The 20,729-nt window shown below is 34.8% G+C and overlaps 4 protein-coding genes across 4 annotated transcripts; 3 read left to right on the plus strand and 1 right to left on the minus strand.

Annotated features, from left to right (window-relative positions):
• The first annotated feature begins 1,238 nt into the window (after nucleotides 1-1,238).
• LOC107414003 (potassium transporter 2) lies at nucleotides 1,239-7,759 on the plus strand. Its single transcript, XM_016022081.4, has 12 exons — nucleotides 1,239-1,335; nucleotides 1,537-1,768; nucleotides 1,845-2,090; nucleotides 2,183-2,236; nucleotides 3,261-3,521; nucleotides 3,931-3,983; nucleotides 4,100-4,217; nucleotides 4,438-4,692; nucleotides 5,092-6,194; nucleotides 6,882-7,178; nucleotides 7,288-7,351; nucleotides 7,452-7,759. Exons 1-12 carry the CDS (start codon nucleotides 1,297-1,299, stop codon nucleotides 7,619-7,621), a joined length of 2,892 nt encoding a protein of 963 aa, XP_015877567.3. The 5' UTR covers nucleotides 1,239-1,296; the 3' UTR covers nucleotides 7,622-7,759.
• Nucleotides 7,760-8,938: 1,179 nt separating this feature from the next.
• On the plus strand, nucleotides 8,939-9,639 carry LOC107413988 (glucan endo-1,3-beta-glucosidase-like). Its single transcript, XM_060819853.1, has 2 exons — nucleotides 8,939-9,334; nucleotides 9,436-9,639. The coding sequence occupies exons 1-2, from the start codon at nucleotides 8,939-8,941 to the stop codon at nucleotides 9,637-9,639; spliced, it is 600 nt and encodes a 199-aa protein (XP_060675836.1).
• A 1,071-nt stretch (nucleotides 9,640-10,710) lies between these two features.
• On the plus strand, nucleotides 10,711-15,737 carry LOC107413998 (mini-chromosome maintenance complex-binding protein). The gene is made up of 14 exons (XM_016022077.4): nucleotides 10,711-11,004; nucleotides 11,352-11,465; nucleotides 11,561-11,668; nucleotides 11,793-11,924; nucleotides 12,327-12,371; nucleotides 12,524-12,643; nucleotides 12,767-12,925; nucleotides 13,326-13,400; nucleotides 13,582-13,695; nucleotides 13,845-14,047; nucleotides 14,169-14,304; nucleotides 14,542-14,769; nucleotides 15,270-15,337; nucleotides 15,427-15,737. The coding sequence occupies exons 1-14, from the start codon at nucleotides 10,837-10,839 to the stop codon at nucleotides 15,539-15,541; spliced, it is 1,785 nt and encodes a 594-aa protein (XP_015877563.2). The 5' UTR covers nucleotides 10,711-10,836; the 3' UTR covers nucleotides 15,542-15,737.
• Nucleotides 15,738-17,517: 1,780 nt separating this feature from the next.
• LOC107414006 (expansin-A8) lies at nucleotides 17,518-18,645 on the minus strand. The gene is given in 3 exon segments (NM_001323865.1): nucleotides 17,518-17,836; nucleotides 17,935-18,247; nucleotides 18,456-18,645. Coding segments are annotated over 3 exon segments (762 nt in total). The 5' UTR covers nucleotides 18,601-18,645; the 3' UTR covers nucleotides 17,518-17,532.
• Nucleotides 18,646-20,729: the final 2,084 nt, after the last annotated feature.

Below are 20,729 nucleotides of genomic sequence, written 5' to 3' on the forward strand. Positions count from 1 at the left end.
TGGTGCTTTGTATTTTTGGAGTAAAAGAGCATGTTCATCTCACTTTGCCCACTTGAAAAACACCCCCCTTATTCTTCACATGTTTTTGCCTATACAATAACAAAATCCTTATTGAATGGAAAAGGAAAAAAGAAAAGAAAGCATTCTTTGGGTGAGTAGGAAATTAGTCCTTTTCCCCACCATCGTCAGTAGGTTTGTGAATCTCATTTTTCTTTTTCCTTTAGGCCCCTAACAAAGAACAAATTTACCTTTTCATTATTTTCTTCTTTCTAGTTCTAAGCCAAAAGAAAAAAAATTGGGTTTGTGTGTATTTGGATTATTAGACATGGTTTTTCCCAGCACATGAAAGACATAATTCTAAAGAACCCACAATGAGGGTTTGGAGAAAGTGAAAACCTGTGATTGAGTATTTGTCAAAATGGTCCCCTGGAATCAGCTTTATCTTCTGCGTGTGGGCACTAGTTGGTGTTATTGTGTATATAACTGTCGTTGAGTCACGTGATTTGCCCTTTAGAATTCCGTCACTTAACTTTCTCCTATTTTCTTTCCGTTTTCCCTGTGAAATCTCTAACCTTTTGTTTTTATTTTTATTTTTTATTTTCTAGCTTGTTAACGATTGTTTTTCACTGTTAAAAAAATGAAGTTCCGTGTTGTGGTTTTTAATTTTTTTAATTTTTTTAAAATTTTTTTTTTTGGCCTTTTGTTTTTTTGTCATTCAAGGGGGTTTACCAACTGCACAGTTTTCAGTTTCTTGCTGTTTTACCTACCAAAAAAATAACAAGAGGTGAAGACAATAATGGCCGGGAACTACTGGGATAATGACTGAGACAGAGGGCCCTCCATATTTATGGACTGTGTCTGATAAATTCTAGAGTAGTTGATTTTCAATGTTTTAGGTTTGTAGCTTGCATCAGAGTTTGTGGGTTACACGTTGTTTGAGTTTCATTTTTCCATCTTTCATGGATATTTGCGAAAATATATGTGCCTTAGCGTTTTCAACATTTTGGTGGGGGATGTGAATGTAGATAAGAGGTATGGATGTCATGTGGGCTTTACTGAAAAGTGGATGAATGTGTCATTTTATCTATCTCCTCTATTTGCGGGAATAAAAGCCAGAGAATTTGATAGATTTCTTGGAAATGTCATCTATGAATTTTCCTTTACTTGTTTCTATAAACAACAAAATCTTTTGTTGCTTGTTCGAGTTTGCCAATAGAACTTGTATTTTTTCAATGCAGATACTCTGAGATAGCGCGTAGATGAAATTCAGTTTGGAAGATTGAAGATTGAGATCGAATGGATCTCAAATATGGAAACTGTTGGAGCAGTTCAAAGGTTGGTGCATTCACTTCATGAATTCAATTTACATGGATCTGTGCTCATAAACTAAACCCACTTGAAGTTTCTAGCTAATTTTGCCATGCACAGTTGTAGAAGCCATTTTAGTTCATTAGAACTTGTGAAGTTTATTCCTTTGCAGTTAAATTCCTTTTTACACTTGAATGGAATTCTCAAAGCAAGCATACTGCATTTCAGGATTCTTGGAAGAATATCCTGCTCTTAGCTTACCAAAGCCTTGGTGTGGTATATGGAGACCTGAGCATATCCCCACTTTATGTTTACACGAGCACTTTTGCAGAAGATATTCAACACTCAGATACCAACGAAGAGATTTATGGTGTTCTTTCATTTGTCTTTTGGACTCTTACTTTGATCCCTCTGTTCAAGTATGTCTTTGTGGTCCTACGAGCTGATGATAATGGAGAAGGTAAGTTTTACAACAAAATAACAATTTCTATATCGTCTTGTTTATTAGGTAGTAACTTTCAAGCATGATTTCGCAGGTGGTACTTTTGCCCTGTATTCATTGATATGTAGGCATGCGAAAGTAAGCCTTCTACCTAACAGACAGGTTGCTGATGAAGCACTATCTACATATAAAATGGAACATCCACCAGAAAAGAAAAACAGTTCAAGGGTGAAAATGTTACTTGAAAAGCATAAGGGCCTGCACACTGCTTTGCTGATTCTGGTTCTTCTTGGTACTTGTATGGTAATTGGAGATGGATTGCTAACTCCAGCCATATCAGGTATATGGATTTTTGTATAAGAAAAATGATTTTTCAAGTTTTAACTGTTTCCTTTTAGGTTGCTAACCATTGATCTCTGTGCATTATTGTAGTTTTTACTGCTGTGTCCGGGCTTGAGTTATCTATGTCGAAGGAGCACCACCAGTGTAAGCTTCCTAGCTTGTGCTTTATTTCATATTTGAATATACTATTTTCATTTCACTTTAAAGTTATAAACCCTATGGACAATTAAGCGAAGATTGGTCTAAGAGATAGTTCAAAGTGGTAAACCAAGAATCATGTTGATTTTGTGAAGCATGCTATAATTTTATCGTTTGATCAAAATCAAACTAGTTTTCATCTTGCTTTGAGAGAGGAAGGAAAAAAGTGAAAAGTAGAAGGGAATAAGTTTCGCTGGACTGCTAACTCTCGTCTTACGGCAGTCATGTCTTTCCTACTAATCATTTTTCTTTTTTTCTTTTTTTTGGGTAAAAACTAAAATTGATAGAGGGATCCACTGTTACTCTGACCTAGTGATGGATACTTGTCTTCCCTAATAGTGTAGAGACCACCCATATTGCTCAAGAAGCGGTCTGAAATAATTTGACCTTGACCACTTTTAGGCACCACATACTCCACTTTTATGCTTGAAAGTACCACTTTTATGCTTGAAAGTAGAGGGGAATCAATTTCCTGGTGGGTTGATAAAGGAGATTCTCTTTTGTCAAGATTTTTAAAATGGTTAATAATTTCAATGGTATATATTTTTGCTGATTTTTTTTTTTATTAAATTAAGGAAGAAAATATGCATTTTCATATGTGGTTGGATTCTGTGATAGTTCAAATTTATTCTCTTTTCTTACCTTCACTTTCTTTTGGACAAAAGCTTCCTAAGTCAGACAAGTAAATATTTCAGAAAGTTAACAAAGTTTGAAATGATCTAGAGGATTTTGTAATCACTATTTGGTCTATAAATTATATGTGAAACTTTAGAAAGCAATTATAGTTTCATAATTTCTGTTTTATATATCCTTTTGTTAAATGGTAATTTTGCCAAGCACTGTGAAAGAAAGAAATATATTTTTCCTGATATACGGGTGTAGCTTTTTGGAAATCATTTAATGAATTAAAATATTAGTAAGGATCAGTTTGTTGTAATGGTAGCTTACACATTCTTCTCCCAATTTGCAGATGCGGTGATTCCAATTTCTTGCTTCATATTAGTGTGTCTATTTGCACTTCAACACTATGGCACACATCGAGTGGGATTCTTCTTTGCACCAGTTGTGCTGATATGGCTTTTATGCATTAGCGGCCTTGGCTTGTATAATATAATCCATTGGAACCCACATGTTTATCAAGCTATTTCTCCGTATTACATGTTCAAGTTCTTGAAGAAAACAAGGATAAGTGGATGGATGTCTCTAGGTGGAACATTGCTTTGCATAACAGGTAAAATTGGAAATTTCATGCATACGTTAAATGCCTGCTAGATATAAGCTGCTTGTAATGTATGCATCGATTTAAGAACTATCAGATTTAGTTGTGTGGCAATGCATCATCAGCCAGTTACCAACAAAATGGAAACATCCACTTTTGAAGAATATGGTTTTCTATGGTTCAACTAATGTGATTTGACTTGAAAGTGGTGTCCACAACATTTAATTTGTTATAATCCAGTTAAGCCATTGGTAGACCTCTTCCATTTTTCTTGTGTCCCAAAATTTCATGGATTGATTTTTTGAGAAATTCCTTAAGTTGCTTCAATTTTATGTAATTCCAGAGACAATTAACTTGTAAAACAGTAAAAGGAGTAAAAGGAATTAATAAATGCCAATAATGCAAGTGATCTTGAATGCAGGCTCAGAGGCAATGTTTGCTGATCTTGGCCACTTCTCTTATGCTGCCATTCAGGTAACTCATATATATATATATATATATATATATATGCTGATATGTCCATAAATTTTGAAATCTAATTTGCCTGCTAACAGTGGATTCCAGCATTTAAATTCCCTGTCTTAGTGCAGATTGCCTTCACCTTTCTGGTTTATCCAGCACTTATACTGGCATATATGGGTCAAGCTGCTTACTGGTCGCAGAATCACCACTCAAGTCATCCAATCAGTTTTTATGTCTCAGTTCCAGGTATATTCCAACATAATATTACAGAGTGGGACAGGCTTTTCATATAATGACATAATGTATTCTACTACTACTACTCCTGATGAAATCCAATCCAAGTTAACAAAATCTATTTGATACCTCAATCTTTCATCATATTTTTATGAACAAAATTATTATAGTGTTGTTGACTAGTATAAAAAATTGTTATGGAAAATGATGTTTTGAAAGTTTTTGGATACAGATAGCGTGCGGTGGCCTGTGCTTGTAGTAGCAATTCTAGCTTCTGTTGTGGGAAGCCAGGCAATCATCAGTGGGACATTTTCTATCATAAACCAAAGCCAGTCACTTGGTTGCTTCCCTAGAGTGAAGGTTGTTCACACTTCTGACAAGATACATGGTCAGATTTATATTCCTGAGATCAATTGGATTCTCATGATCCTTTGCATTGCTGTGACGATTGGATTTAGAGACACAAAACACATGGGAAATGCATCAGGTAGCTATTATATGTTCACTGAAACTGATTTGTTATCATCATATTATTATATTTCTCGGTCTGATCTTCAAATTGTAACCACTTCCATAATATGTTTAATCATGCCATGGGGAAACCCAAAATACCGTTCATACTTTCAATTTTTTGAAATTCCGTTTTTTCCGAAGCTTGTCTGCCTCTAATGAGAAAATTTGACAATAAATTAGGCAGGGGAATCCATTTCTATCATCTTTACTGTTAAAGTTTAACAATTTAGGTTTTAAGCTTGATGGTACATTAAGCAAGTCGACATTAATTTTCTAATGGTTGAATTTATTGAAATTTGAAACTAAAGTGAAAGGAGGACTCTACATTGCTAAACTGATTGGAGACTTGAAAGTTGTGTTGTTATTTTTGCAGGGTTGGCAGTGATGACGGTTATGCTAGTAACAACATGCCTCACTTCCTTGGTGATCATCCTCTGCTGGCACAAGCCTCCTATTATAGCCCTTCTGTTCCTACTCACCTTTGGCTCTATTGAGTTGCTTTACTTCTCAGCTTCACTCACCAAGTTCCGGGAAGGGGCCTGGCTCCCTATCCTTCTAGCACTCTTCCTCATGACTATCATGTTTGTTTGGCACTATGCTACAATCAAGAAATATGAATATGACCTCCACAACAAGGTTTCACTAGAATGGCTTTTAGCCTTGGGTCCAAGCCTTGGAATTGCTAGAGTCCCTGGAATTGGCCTAGTATTTACTGATCTCACCTCTGGCATCCCAGCTAACTTCTCCCGATTTGTCACCAATCTTCCTGCTTTCCACCGCATCCTTGTCTTTGTCTGTGTAAAATCAGTACCTGTCCCTTTTGTTCCCCCTGCTGAACGATATCTTGTGGGACGTGTTGGTCCCGCAACACATCGATCTTACAGGTGCATTGTCAGGTATGGATACCGCGATGTTCATCAGGATGTCGACTCCTTCGAATCTGAACTTGTTGATAAGCTAGCTGATTTCATCCGGTATGATTGGTGTCACCCTCGTGGAACTAGTCCATGCATAGAAGATGATGCATCACGGTCCAATGAATCGAATGAGTATAGACTGGCTGTGATAGGAACAGTGGCATTGTCCGGCCAACCAACTTATGAGATTGAGGAGACCATTCAGCCAGCAAGTGTGTCGGCAGATTTTTCAACTGTAGAAAGCATGAAAGATGTCATAGAGATGGAACCGGTAGGTAGTGTCGAAAGAAGAGTGAGATTTGCCATTCATGAAGAATCAGAGACAGATCCAAGAGCTGAGATGGAAATGCAGTTAATGGAAGAGCTGGAAGATTTGTATCAAGCCCAACAATCAGGGACGGCATTTATATTGGGACACTCCCATGTTAAAGCAAAGCAAGGTTCATCTGTGATGAAAAGATTAGCTATAAACTTTGGTTATAACTTTCTGAGGAGGAATTGCAGAGGACCAGATGTGGCTCTTAAGGTTCCACCAGTTTCTCTTCTTGAGGTTGGCATGGTTTATGTTGTGTAGGCCTCAAATCATATGGATGTAATTAGCTCTTTTTATTTTTTCTTTGATCATTCCTCATCCTATAGAGAAAGAGACAAACTGAAAGCTCTGTGCCTTAAGGAATGTGATTGTGCAGGTTTAAGGGAGTTTGTAGTAGAAGTAGCAATTCTACTCTCAAAAGTGAAAAAAAACAAAAAAACCCCAAAAAAAAAAAAAAAATACAAAAACAAAACCAAAAAAAAAAATAAAAAAAATAAAAAAATAAATCAATACAAGTGCCACCGCGTTTGTATTGATTTGTACATACAAAAATGATATTGTGAAGTTGGTGATTTACATAATAATATTCAAGCAAAAGTAACCAAAGTAATCAAATAAAACTTGGTTTTCCACCATTCATATCAATTTTTGTCTATTTTTGATATTTTCTGGTTCGAACGAAGTTTTCCAGCAAAACAAAATGCATTTCTTAAGAAATTTTCATAGCATGGCAAAGGGCCACGTAGTTTCTCTCCCAACCACTAGATTTTTCTGAGTGGCAACCGATGCTCTATTTAGTATCGACGTGGCTGGAATTTAGTGGTCCAAATAGGCAAATTCATACACACCCCAGGCACACAAGATATAAGGACTAAAAACCTCATTAATTAGCTGTGCAGAGATTCTGGTATCTCGCTGTGCAAAAAGGAAGAGATACAGCAAAACATGGGATTAAGAACTCTGCCTTTGACACCAACACATGGAAATTTACTTCCTAATTTGAGAGTTTCTCAATTGCCCAACCATGGGTTTAACCCAAAGGGATCTAAATTTAGAGTCTTAGCCAAGCAAGACAAGGGCAATAAAGAAGAATCCAAGAGCAAGCAATCATTATTTAGCAGTGTAACAGAGGCACTTGATTTTTCTCAAGTTAGGTCTGCACAGGATGCTGAGCTTCTCCAAGAGGCTAGAGAAGCCACAAAGTCAGGAGGGAGGATGAACAGGGAACAGGTATATATATATATATATATATAAATTGAAGAAGATTTCCAAACCCAATTGTTTATTTGTTCTTATCTATGAACTTGCTAAGTGGGTGGTTTTTCTCCTTTTTTTGCAGTATGGGGCTCTCAGAAGGAAAATTGGAGGGACATACAAGGATTTTTTCAAATCCTACGTTGAAGGTATGTACAGGAATTGCATATTTTCTTGTTGATTCTTTATACATACAGAGTATCAATCTCCTGAACCTTTTTTTTCATGGGTTTTTTTTTGGAAAATCAGTGGATGGGCAATATGTGGAAGAAGGATGGGTGGACAAAACTTGTAAGGTTTGCAAGAAAGACACCGCTGGTGAGCCGAGGCAAGTGGACAAGCTAGGCAGATATGTTCATGTGGCTTGTTTGGAGAAGTCCAACTCAGGAAATTTTTTTACTAGGCTCTTCTCTAGATAAAAAGGGTTTTGATTTTGTATGGAAATTTTCAGATACAGTGATTGAAAGTTGATAGAGCAAAATGGAAAATATTTTTGCTTTAATTTGTATCATGTAATTTTGAGTTTATCTATAAATGTCATTCTCAGACTTGGTATTCTTCTGATTCGTGTTGATTTGAGGAAAAAAATAATAATAATAAAAAAAATAAATAAATAAAAACACGCACACACAGACACACACACACACACACACTTTAGCCTTGTTTTCTTCTTTTCCAAGCAGTGATGATTATAGCCTTTCTAGGAACTAAAATGCCAGTGAAGATGTTGATTCTATAGTCAATATTTCTTATTTTCTTGTTACAATGTTTTGAGTTTTCGTTATATCAGTGGTAAATGTAATAATTTAGAGCATCCCCATCTTTTTATTTTAAAGAGCTTTTTTTTTTTCCAATTTAGAGATAAAAAGTAAAATTTTATGTGGTATTCCAATAAAATTCTTTTTCATACTCTTCATTTTATTTTTTCTACAAGTATTAATTATTATATAATATAAAATAAAATAATAAACATATTTTTTCTATAAAAAGCTTGTTAGTATGTAGAAATTTGAGCAATATCAAAATACAAAATTATATAAAATATAAATAAGGAGTGGCGTTGGCATTTTTTATTTGTATAGCTAAATCAATTTTTTATAATAAAAAATCAAAATAAAAAATAGGTTGGATATTTTTTTGAAAACTAACTATTTAAAATAATGAATATAGAATAAATAAAAAATTCTTTGAAAATGCTCTTTAAAAAAAAAGGGTAAATGTTTACAAACTGTATAACAGTGCAAAAGTAAAGGAATAACAAAGCATATTAATATACTATATGGGTTTGGCCAAGCTTATTCAAACTCCTAGTCTCAGATCTTCAGGTGAGATTTCCTTATATTAAGATATTTATAAAAAGAATTCTGACCCTGCATCTAGGAAAACTAGAGGGTTGTTTCCCATCTGAGATTTCCAACAATCATATGAGCACCATCTTTCTACTCCAAATAGTTTCTACATTTCATGATTTCAAGTATGTTCAGCAACTTGTTTAATTTAGCAATTTGACAAGTTATAATAAAGTAATCAAAATTGTATTCTTCAAAAAGAGTCAAAATAGTTTGGTTCCACATATATCTGGCACCCTGTCTGGTTACCAAAACAGTTAGTCCCATCATTATGAACAAACAACCTAGGCATCATATTTGTCCGACTAAATGACGCATACCAGATTTTGTTAACATATGAGGTTAGTTATTATTTCCAATGGCCATTAACTTATTTCAGCTAGTGAAATGATCACCATGTACAAATCTCGTAACATTGGCCGGATAAGACTCTATGAACCAGACTATTCTGTACTAGAGCCTCCCTGTTTGTCTGACATACAAGTACTTGTAGGGGTGAGAAACCAGGATGTTTATCAACTACCCAAGTCTCACATTGCTGCTGAAATCTGGGTCAAAAACAACATAAACCCATATTGGCCTAGAGTCCTATTCAGATGCATAGGCGTTGGTAACGATTTAATCCCAGGACCAGGTGCCCAATACATTTTACGAGCCATGAAAAACCTTCGCAATGCTTTATTGAGGCATGGATATCTCTGCAACCATATCAAGGTCTCTGCAGCAATTAGAGCTTCATGTGCGTTTCCTATTCATCATTGGCTGGAGCGTTCTCTGAAGAATGTTGGGACCTAATGGAACCCCTTGTCAGGTACCTTAACTCTACTGGTCACCACTCTTAGCCAACATTTTCCCATATTATTGCTCATGTTCACATTTGTAAGGACTATGCATTGTTTAGCTCTGAGAATGTTGCTGTGAAGGATGGAGGGTTGAGTTGTTTCAACCTGTTTGATGCCATTGATGGTGCTTTGCATGCATTTATGCAGAAAGCTGTAGCACCTGGTGTGGAAGCGGTGGTTTTAGAGTCAGGTTGGCCATCAGCTGGAAATGGAGAGTTCACGATAGCGAAAATGGCTAGAGTGTAATATTCGAACCTGGTGAGACATGTGAAATCGTTTGCTGGAACTCCAAAGTAGCCAGGAAAACCTATTGAGACATATTTTTTTGCCATGTTCAATGAGAACAGGAAGGCTGGTGGTGCTGTGGAGAGAAACTGGGGTTCGTTTTATCCTAATAAAGGACCCTGTTTATTCGTTTGATTTTATGCACGAATATACAGTTCTGAATTAATGTTGGTTAAACAAATGTTGGTTTACATAGCAGCTTGATGGTTTACTATGAATGATTTGTTTTACACATTTTATTGCTTACGAAATAAGTAATTATTGTGGCCAATTATTATTATTATTATTATTATTATTTTTTTCCAATATGTGATTTTATACACAAATCTATTATGAGCATCTAGCCGCTTATTAGCGCTTATTGATGGTTGGTGATGACTTGGGCGAGTTAGGTCATAAAAAAGATTATTCATTCACCTTTAAGGATTGTGGAATGGTGGAATGTGAATGTTTGAGAAATACATTAAAATTAATTTACTTCTGTAAGATTTCAAATCTTAATTTTGGGTTTTTTTTTTTTTTTTTTCCTCCTCCTAAAGTATTCACCTAGCAATTTATAGATTTCAAGCTAAATGTTAATACTAAATTTAACTTAGACAAATGACAATCCTTTTTTATTTTTTATTTTAGTGAAGTTGAAGAAAATGTGGTTTACTTTCTAATTTTTTTCTTTATATTTTTATGCGTAGACTATAATGTATCTCCAGTGGCAGAAATAAGAAGGTCTGGAGGAAAAGAAAATTTTGTACTCTTGATTTTTATACGAATCTTAGCAATTAATTATGATATATAATGTGTGAAATAGGAAAAAAAAAAAGAAAAAGAAAAAGAAAAAAGCACTCATCAAATAAATAAATAATTTATCAAAAAGTAAATAAACAAAAAGCAAGCCATGAGCAGGCCCAAACTAGTGATCCCAATTCACTGTGGGTCACAGGCCCAAACGATGATAATGGGCTAATTTCCCAACTAGCGAGCTAGGGCTACGCCATTGGAATGGCGGGAGTAAACGCCTCTCTGTGTCCCACCCTCGAGATTTGGCGGGAAAATGTCCTTCCTAAATTACCTCCTTGAGCGCGGGAACACACACACAGAGTCACAGACACAGTGAGGGGGCGAGTCAGAGAGCGAAAGGAGAAGAAGAAGAAGAAGAAGAAAATGGTGGGAGTAGCTTACGATTGCCTGGCGAACCCTCTGGGAGCGGTACGATCGTCGTTCGAGAAGGCCATAGCCTCAGGCTCTGATCCCGCCTCCTTCGACGGCAAGGATTGGGGAGCCCTCGATCTCTTCCGCCATTTTCTTTTCGATCAGGCTGGCCTCTCTCAGGTTCCATTTCCGATTCCTCGGTTTTGTTTTTCCCAAAACTTTGATCATTATATTTTCCATTTCTAAGAGCAGTCCATCCGGATCCAGGTTATTAAAAAAAAATAAAAAATAAAAAATTCTATCTATGTCAGATCTTTATTATTATTATTATTATTATTTATACAGAATTAAGAAAAATTAATAATTTTTATGCTTTAAATCTACATTAACAGCTATATATCAATTCTTTGAATAAATGGTGCTTTTAGTGTGACAATCCGGTAGTATGAGTGTTTTATTAAAAAATTTCAAACATTTGGATTCTAAGTTTGTTTTTTCTCTTTTTATTGTTTGCGATGATTCGTTAGGTTCCAATTCTGAACCAGAAAACTGTAAAATGGGTTCAGCCCAACAGTCTGGTTCGGTTCAGGGGCATGATACAAGACATGTTGGGAAACGAGTTCTATGCTGGTGCTTATAAGGTGTTTTATGGATTCCTTGCTTTCTGATGATTTCCTTGTACTGGGTATTTCATTTTGGAGTGAATAAATTGAATGTGTTTTTGCTTTTTTTGAAGGATGGGACGGTATGGAGAACTAACAAGTTCATGGATGTTTCCCAAGCCCCCATTGATTCTTCATCTGATATGCGGATTTGGGAACGCAATTTGCTCTACTGCGTCCCTGTGAGTTATGAATTTCATTATGTAAACTGGCATGTCGTGAAAACTATGAATTTTTATAAAGCCCACTGAGATCTTCAGATTAAATGTTTCAATAAAATGATGGCTTGATTCTCCTTGATTTTAGGTTCCAGGACAGAATTCATGGACAGAATCTTCTGCTGAAGCAGTAATGCATGAAAGTATGAATTGGGCATCCCAACAGAGAGAGAAGCGCAGGAGATTTGAAGATGAAGCTGTTGATAAAATGGATTCGATAGTAATTTCTGGCACCATGTTTTATATTTTTTTGCTTATATTTCTATTGATTCAATAGACAGTATTAGGATAGTCACATGCTAAGATGGAATGTGATCCCCTTCTTGCACTAGAAGGTGAGACCATCCTCTGATCCTTTTGGGTTGAGCTTTCGACTGGTCTTTATCAGTTATTTAGTTTAAGGAATTCTTGTTAATACGACAATTAGTAGGCAACACTCTTGATCGCTTTCATATCAACTGGATGTACATGTAACTTGATAAATTAGAAGCACTAAATCACTCATAAAACATGGTTCTATTTTGGACTGGATTGGTGATGATCTCTCCATCTTTTTTATGCATGCAATGTTTTTCTATGGACTTTTTAGTCTCACTACTTTTCATTGTTATCTGCTTGACAGGTCTCCAGTTATGGGTCTCAAGGTCCTCCTAGCGCCAAAAAGATGGTTAGTAGAGTTTATGTAGTGATTTCGGTCAATGGTTCTTTATCTGCTTTGGCTTGCTTTATGTTCTTAACCCATATTTGTCTTCTTGTTGGATCACAATCTTCTTTTATAGTAGGAATTTCATCCTAATTAAATGTGTTTTACTTTACTAGAGAGAGGATGGACATCCGTCCCAAACTACTCAATTTCAGGAGTCAACTACTGTGGCTACCTGCTCTAGCAGAAGCATGGAGCCTGATATTGACAGGGATTCGCTTGCTTGTATTGTCAAGGTCTGCTGGTGGCACCTTAGTTTTCAATGTGGAATAGTACTACGATTCTAAATAATGATAGTTCAAGTTGGTTCCTAAAGTTTTCTGTAAATCTGATAAAATTCATTCCTTTTCAATTATCAGATTTATGATCCCCCAGAGTCTGAATTGAAGCTAAATGAAGTTTTTGAGTTTGTTGGAGTCCTTACTTTAGATTCAGATTTTCAAGTAGACAAGGATGAAAATGATGATTTCTCAAATGGTTTCAGTGAAGATGCTTTGGTCCATTTTCCTCCCAACAAGGTGTTGACTCATTTCTTCAAGCTTTGAATTTTTGTTGATCTTAATGTATGAGCATGGTATTTTCTCCTCTAAATATTGCTGGTACCTAAACAATTTTCTGTTTTGTATATTGACTGTTCCAGGAAAACTTACAGTTAGCCTATGGTTGTCCTCTATCAAATTAAGTACAATAAGTGTGTCTATTAATGAAACCTATAAGAATGATCAAACTAATAGCAAAATGTATTTTTACAGATATGTATTTTTGCATTTGCAAATTTTATTAGCTGCATCTTTAAGTATGTGACTTGCAGCAATAAAGAAGTTTAAAGAAAGCTAAATTAACTTTCATGATCTGGCTTTTTGGTTGTAACTGCATTTCTTATGTATTTATATATTTTTAACCTTTTAATGTTTGTAGGTACCACGCCTCCACTGTTTTATTCACCGGAAGCTTTCAGTCCACGACTTAATCCAGAGTTCCCCCATGATGGAGGTGATTTTATGCTACTTTACTATCTATTCCCCTGGGTGAATTATTGCGTCTCGTACTTTGTTGTAGTTCCAATGAGCTAGGATCTGTAATTTTTCCCCTGATATGTCTTTTTTTTGTATTTATAAAAAAAATAAAATTCTGCACCTCTGTTAAACTCTTCATTTGCACTGTTGTCTTACAGCCAAAGCCCCACTTGGTGAAAGGGATAAGGGAAACTCTTCTGAGGCATCTTACAATTGTTCTTGGTAATGATGATCTTGCTGCTCATTTCATGTTGTTGCATCTTCTATCGAGGGTAATGATCTCGTTCAATATAACGGTTGCTTTTCTGCATGATGATTTATTCTGTATTTTTCTTGTTATAATTCTTACCTCAATTCTCTCTCTCTCTCTCTCTCCCCTCTTTACCCATGGGTTATGCAATATAACAAGTTTTCTTCACAGGTGAATTCTAGAGTTGACACTGTTGCTGTAGGGAAGCTTTCTCTAAATCTCACATGTTTTAACAAAGAAAGTGTGTCTGTGTTTGGCACTCAGCTTAGTCTTGCAATCGAGAATTTATTGCCTATCACTCAATGTATACCTCTAACTATTGACTATCTTAACACTGCTTCTCTTGCTCCGAGAAAGGATTATGAGACAAATAGGTTAGTTGATTTCAAATTTTGTAGTTAGGAACAAACTTTCATTTGACCTGTGGCTTTTAATTTACATATTTACAATAATCAATTTATTCATAGATTTAATATATTAGCATCTTTTCTCCAGATTGATAACTGGAGTTCTGCAGCTGGCTGAGGGCACACACTTAATGATTGATGAGACCCAATTGGTATCAGGGACCCTCAACCCTGTTGGGGTTGAGAATGCAAGATTGCTTAAAAATTTAATGGAGTTTCAGAAGGTTTGTCGACAAGTACACTTGTTTGTGTATGTTATCTTTTGGTCTTGAGAACAGAAAGATGTCATGTTTTTGCCTGCTTAATACTCAATGTTGGTATGCTCATACCGTTTGATCCTGAAGGCATGCAATATTTGCCAGGAATTATGTTAGGATTTGGCTTCATGGATTATTGTTTATTCAGAGATTGTGCAAGTGCTCTAAAGAAACTGATATACGATTGGAACTTGTCTGTTTCAGGTGGAATATGATTTTAAGTACTATAAAATGGATATGCCAGTTGATATCCAGCTGCTAATACTTTCTGAAGGAAAATCAAACATTTTGCCAGCTGATTTAGTTATACCTTTCCAACCTTCTTCAGTGGGTTCCTCTGAAACTGTTTCTGCAGAAGCACTAGAGGCTTGGAGATGGTACTTGACTACGCTTAGATCGTTGCCTCATTCTATCGATTCAGAAATGCAGAAGGTACAAGTTAATTCAACTATATTCTTTTAGAAACAAGTTTATTTCATAATTAAATACATCATATAATTGGATTAAGATTGATCTGGTCAGGAGGCTAAAGAAAACTTATGAGTTGTGAAAAAAAAATTATGTTTCTGTGGTTGTTAAATGTTGTTGGTGACTTCCATTTGGATTTGTAGGTGCTATGGAATTAAAATTGATATGGGTGCATTGATTTTGCTGTTATGTGAAATGCTACTAATTTTTTTATTGTTTATGATTAATTGTATTGTTTTATTGTTATGTGAATGACTTTACAATCAATTGAAAATTTCACTTGTTAGGATATGTTGTTCTCAAGTTGTCACGTCAATCTATCAAAGAATTGGAGAACATGTGTTCTCTTCCCTTCCTTTCTATATAAATTTCATTTCCATCTTTTCTTTCAGAGAGTAAAACGCAAAAGGGGTGGTGATGGATATGCCTTCTTAACATTGATCTTACTTGTTCATGCTTTACAGGTTATAGAAAACGACTTGGTTGAAGCAAGACAAGCAGATCGGAGCTTAGGGGGTCAAGATTTTAGCAGGTTAGAAACTGTCATATTTTTTCATCGTGCACTTAATTTTTTTAAATCCTTTCAGTTTCGTTAAAGATTTATATTCCCTTTGCTTACAGATTGCTGACAATGGGCCGCCTAATCTGTATGAGTCTTGGTGAAACCTGTCTATCATTAGAACATTGGCAAATGGTTAAGGAACTGGAAAGGCTAAGAAGGGAGAGGCTCAAGTGAAATTATGCTATTAGTAAATGTAGTTTGTTTAATTAAATGTTTGTAAATTCTTGCCAACGCTGTTAATCAAATTCCATTGAAGAGGTTTCTTAGTGCTTCAGTTGTTGACATTGAACCAACTAATTTCGAACTGTTGTCCAGATGGGTTTCGATGTTAGGCTTTAAAAGCATAAAAAATTTCCGTGGTTTTGGTTTCTGATTAATCTCCAATAGAAGGAAAAGATAATTATACTTTGAATGAATGAAGCATTCCCATTTTCGACTATATTCCAAAAGTAATCATCAATCTTTATTAGTTTCGTTACTATAATTAGCAATCATTAAAATTTGAGGCCCTTTTCATTTTTTCTTTTTTTAGGGCATTAAATCTTGACACCGTTTGCTGATATGACATTGCATTTGCATATATGATATGTCTAAAACCTGTCCCCTAGAAGTGGTGGCCCATCACTGTTTGATTCCTACCACAAACTCTAGAGACCGGCTCCAACACAGATTTCTACATGGTTTTAAATCAATGTTTTCATTGTATACGTTATGTTAAAAGAGTCATATTTTTTTCTCGGACCAAACTATCTCTTTACACAATTAAATTTTTGAATGATTGTTATTGGTTGAACAGTTTTAAATTATTTGAAATCGTTGCCATGTTCTATACTTTGTGATTCAACATGTCTAAAATGTTCGGTTACAAGTTACCGACTTTATAAAGTAAAAAAAATTGGTACTGTAAAGATAAATTCTGATAACGTAAATAGAAGCTCCCTGTGTAAAAATACATTTGGAGCCTATGTGCTATTCCCTAGTCTTAATTACTTTTGGACCTATTCACGTTTTCATATGTCATTATGTTCAAATGCATTTTACTACCTTGAAAAGCTATGGCCCAGTGAAAATTTATTTTGGACAAAAAAGCAACCTATGACAAAATTATATTAGAATCCACGTTGCAATGTTTTGTCCATAAAAAGTTTCCTTACCCTTTTAGTGGTAGAGTAGGACTTGCTCAAGCAAATTTTGGGGGTTGGTGTATATAATAATGGTAGAGAAATGTGATTAGCTCAACTAATATACTATTCAAAATCTATAAATTATGAGATCATATATTTAAAACATCAAAATAAAAAGAAAATTTGTTATAAATGATTATATGAATGTGTTGATACAATCATTACAAATTTATTGTAAATAAAAGAAAGAAAAGATTTTTTCACTATTTTTTTATTTTTCCTCCTACAAAGTCAATATGGAAATTTATTACAAATCTCTACTATACGCTTCATTTATTATGGTAACCCACCCCATAATCATGCTTTTTGATTGGACCGCCATTTTCATGGTCCAAAATCTGGATCAAACTAACCCAAGAGATTATCTCTAAAAAGTAATATTATTATTTATTAGTGACTCTAAGTCAAATCCAGTATACAAGATCTGATATTCATTAATGATGAACCAAACCTCAATACTGTTCTTTGACTTGTGCATGTGTATAACACTTAAAGCTATATATTCTCTCGAGGACATAATAATAATAATAATAATAATAATGGGATTGAAAAAAAAATAAAAAAAGAAGGTCAATATAGAGATCCATGAAGAATAATGTAAAGGTAGTAATATTAAGTTTGCCCCCAGAAGGCTTTTTAACACCAACTGGGATATTAAAATTACAAACTCATTAAATGGCCTTTGATATTAACAAAAGGCATATCAAATGGAGTTTTTTTTTTTTTTTTTTTCCCTAAAAATTGAAACCTATTTTAATACTCACAAACCCTTAACATAAGTAAAAGGCCTAGCGGGTGCCAATCAGCCACCTCAGCAATGGACGGCCACATGGCCTTTGCCTCTCCTACACTACCCCTGTCTCTTTCACCCTCTCAACACCATTTCTCACCCCACAAACAACGCCTTATTACATATACTATTTACCATAAAGTGTCGTGAAAATAAAAAATAAAAAGTAAAATAAAAATAAAAACCCACTTCTAGAATTGGCTACCCGCAAAGGTTTGTCCAAACTGCCAATTTGCTGGTACAACATTGTAGCTAGTGAGAGTTCTTCCATCACTGGTTGTGACTTGGAAGGAGAGGCTTTGGCCATTGAGATATGAATTGCTCTGCCAGTTCTGTCCCCAGTTCCTTGACATGGTTTGCCAACCAGTCTTAGAACCTTTGATTGACACAGAATGAACATCTCCTGCACCTCCAACATTTGTGATCAAAACCAAGTTGAAGTAGGAGTGGCCGTTGATGGTGAACCTTACTCCTCCTTTCTTCACACAGGGTACTCTGTTTCAAACCAAAAACAAGATCATTTCAATCAGATTTTAAGCCAAGCGTAGATTTTTGAGTGTTAAAAGGGAAAAAAGTTTGAATTTTTTGTGTACCTTCTGAATGAAATGGGAACAATTCCAGCTTTGTATTGAGCAATTTGCAAGAAAGCAGGCTCAGCCAAATCAAAGTGCTGGAGAGGAGGATTGCACCACCCACCATTGTCGTTTGACAAGGCAAAGTTAGGGGGACAAAAGTTTGTAGCAGTGACTAAGATACTACCAGGTAGACACCATTTTGGGTCACTGTCACATCTCATCTCATAGCAAGACCCACAGCTCAAACCATTGTTGAACAGAGCTGTGCTTAGTGCTGCAGTGTTGGTTCCATATCCTTGGCTGTATAAATTTCCATACCCACAAGCACCTCCTGATTGATAGAAGAGAAAATTTTCAATAATCTTTCTCAAGAAACAAATGGAAACCCAATACAGCAATCTGATGTGTAAAAAAATAGTATATTCAACTACAAACCAAATCACTAAAGTTTTACCCTTTTCACTTCAATTAAAAAGTAAAAAAGTTTTGACCTTTTATGCATTTTCCAAGTGAAAATGGAAAAATGAATTGGAACTTACCCATTGTGCCAGAAGCATCACCACCTCCATAGAATGTAGCATGGCCACCTTGCCATCCTCCATTGTCACCAAAAGTGCCTCTAAGGCAAAGGTTAAGGACACAGAAGAGAAGAGAAATGGCTGAGTATGCAGAAATATTAGCCATTTTGATGTTGAATATTGTGAGAAAAAGGAAGAGAAGAGAGATTAGAGTTGGATGGTGGTGAGTTGTAGTAAAAAGGGCAAATGGGGTTAACTTATATAGGAAAGGGAGGCAAAGGGTTTGGTGATTTGCAAGGCGGTTTATGTGGGGTTAATGTAGTAGAAAGAGACAAGTTAGCACTATTCAACTGTGAGAGAGAGAAAGATTGAAAGAGAGAGCCAAAACCACAAAAACAGATTTCATATTTTCAGGTCATTTACAAAGATCAATGTTGCACATGCAAATGTTCCAGTTCGACTACCAACTGCTGAGCCCGATGACCCCACCTGCACATGCACTTCTCAACCGTTACCTTCAATTTTTCACAATATATATATATTTTTTTTCATTTTCTTTTTGGTCATATTTAGTGTGGAAAATGGCTCTATTTTCTTTTGAGTTTGCGCCAATTAGCAGACCATTCAAGGCCTTTGATTAAGGAGGTCTTGGTTTCTCGAAGAGGTCTAACTTGGTGGGCTGTGGTTGTGTAGACGTGCAACAGAAACAGCAGAGAATCATACTATTTTTGTGGGTTGCCCTCTTAATTGAGTTAATGCACACCAAGTCAAGCCAGTTTTTCATTTCTTTCACACATTATGCACACATCTTTTAAAATATTGCTCACCTAATTATACATCTTTTGCATTCACACATTGATGATCCATTAATCATTTGCAAAAATGGAAAATGCTGATATTTTCATGAAAAAGATGCTGTTTTTTTTGTATACACCAACCAAAACGAATCAAACTACCCTCTGCTTGCTTGAAAAGAAATGAACCCATTTACCACTTTCTCTTACTTTCTTCATAAAATTTCTCAGAAACCAAACAGAAAAAGGGTTAGTATATATCATGTTCATCATCTAAATAACACAATGTCATATCATGGTGAAGAAGGATTTTTAGGCAAGAGCCCAATATGATAAACAAAAGCATCTTCATAGGCAGAGCAAAGAGTTATTAGTCCCACTTGTGTGCTTGTTCACTTAAAGAAATTTGGAATCTGTTATTTGCTCCACATCATTTTCATAATTGCTGGAAAGAAATATATCTATATCCCCCTATATTTTTTTTTAATATGCGTCTAAATTAAAATTTTCTCAATTAACCAAATCATAATTTTGTCATTAGATTTATAGATGAGTCACCAAAACTGTAGAGAGGATGTTGATAGATTTGAAGAATCAAAATGTCGGTTTCTACAATAAATAATAATAATAATAAAAAAACATTTATCATAAAAAGAAAAATACACACAGAGACAATATCAGTGGTTGTCAACCTATAAAAGTTATATAAAATACATACAGATTGCAGCATTTAGAGAACGAGTTGTTATTTCTGATCCTACCGCTAACGTTACTTACATAAGATAGAGCGTGTGATATATATATATATATATATATATTTTATTTTATTTTTGAGAATCGTGGATCATTTGGCATTATATGGAGCAGAATATACGTGGATGATTAATTTTGGATGATTAATTTTATAATCATTAATTTTGGATGATTAATTTTATAATCAAAGAATTTTTAACCTTTTTCTTTCTTTTTTGAAATAAAATAAGATTATTTTTGGCTATATTTGTATCTAATTCGGTAGGGTGAAATCTTGTTAGATGTCATTGAAAAGTGTTTGGGGATTTTGATTATGGGCCTACCATGTTAGTATCACATGGAAGCCCCGGCCTTTGCGGTCCATGATAGTGTTTGGAGGAAAAAAACAGAGGAAGCAATTTGTGATGCAATTGGTTCATTTTAAATTTTGATATATATATATATATATATATTTTATTAATTTATCTCAGAGAAGGAAAATTAGGTGCTTTCTTATTATATTTTGAAATTGATTTCCACCGTCCCTAATAAAACTTTCAAATATGTCCCTTTCTGTGTGAGAATATTATCTAATATAGATATGTAGAATCAGCAATTTTATTGTTTGAGAAGACACATATTGTATTTTCCATCAATATTTAGGAATATTTATTATATATAAGTAAAGGTTATTTTTCAAAACATAAAAATAGAAAAAGAAAAAGTGAAAGGTTTTTTGTCAGTAAGCGAGAAATTAAAAAAAAAAAAT

Source organism: Ziziphus jujuba, chromosome 8, assembly GCF_031755915.1.
Source record: "Ziziphus jujuba cultivar Dongzao chromosome 8, ASM3175591v1".
Taxonomy (NCBI): Eukaryota; Viridiplantae; Streptophyta; class Magnoliopsida; order Rosales; family Rhamnaceae; genus Ziziphus; species Ziziphus jujuba.

Excerpts from the sequence above, each read along its gene's own strand:
- LOC107414003 (XM_016022081.4), top strand. The coding sequence starts at position 1,297 with ATGGATCTCAAATATGGAAACTGTTGGAGCAGTTCAAAG. Across the intron at positions 2,237-3,260 it reads GTCGAAGGAGCACCACCAGT|ATGCGGTGATTCCAATTTCT; the intron begins GTAAGCTTCCTA and ends CCCAATTTGCAG. Across the intron at positions 3,522-3,930 it reads AACATTGCTTTGCATAACAG|GCTCAGAGGCAATGTTTGCT; the intron begins GTAAAATTGGAA and ends TCTTGAATGCAG.
- LOC107413998 (XM_016022077.4), top strand. The coding sequence starts at position 10,837 with ATGGTGGGAGTAGCTTACGATTGCCTGGCGAACCCTCTGGGAGCGGTA. Across the intron at positions 12,926-13,325 it reads TCCATTTTCCTCCCAACAAG|GTACCACGCCTCCACTGTTT; the intron begins GTGTTGACTCAT and ends TAATGTTTGTAG. Across the intron at positions 14,770-15,269 it reads TCGATTCAGAAATGCAGAAG|GTTATAGAAAACGACTTGGT; the intron begins GTACAAGTTAAT and ends CATGCTTTACAG.
- LOC107413988 (XM_060819853.1), top strand. The coding sequence starts at position 8,939 with ATGATCACCATGTACAAATCTCGTAACATTGGCCGGATAAGACTCTAT. Across the intron at positions 9,335-9,435 it reads TGGAGCGTTCTCTGAAGAAT|GACTATGCATTGTTTAGCTC; the intron begins GTTGGGACCTAA and ends CACATTTGTAAG.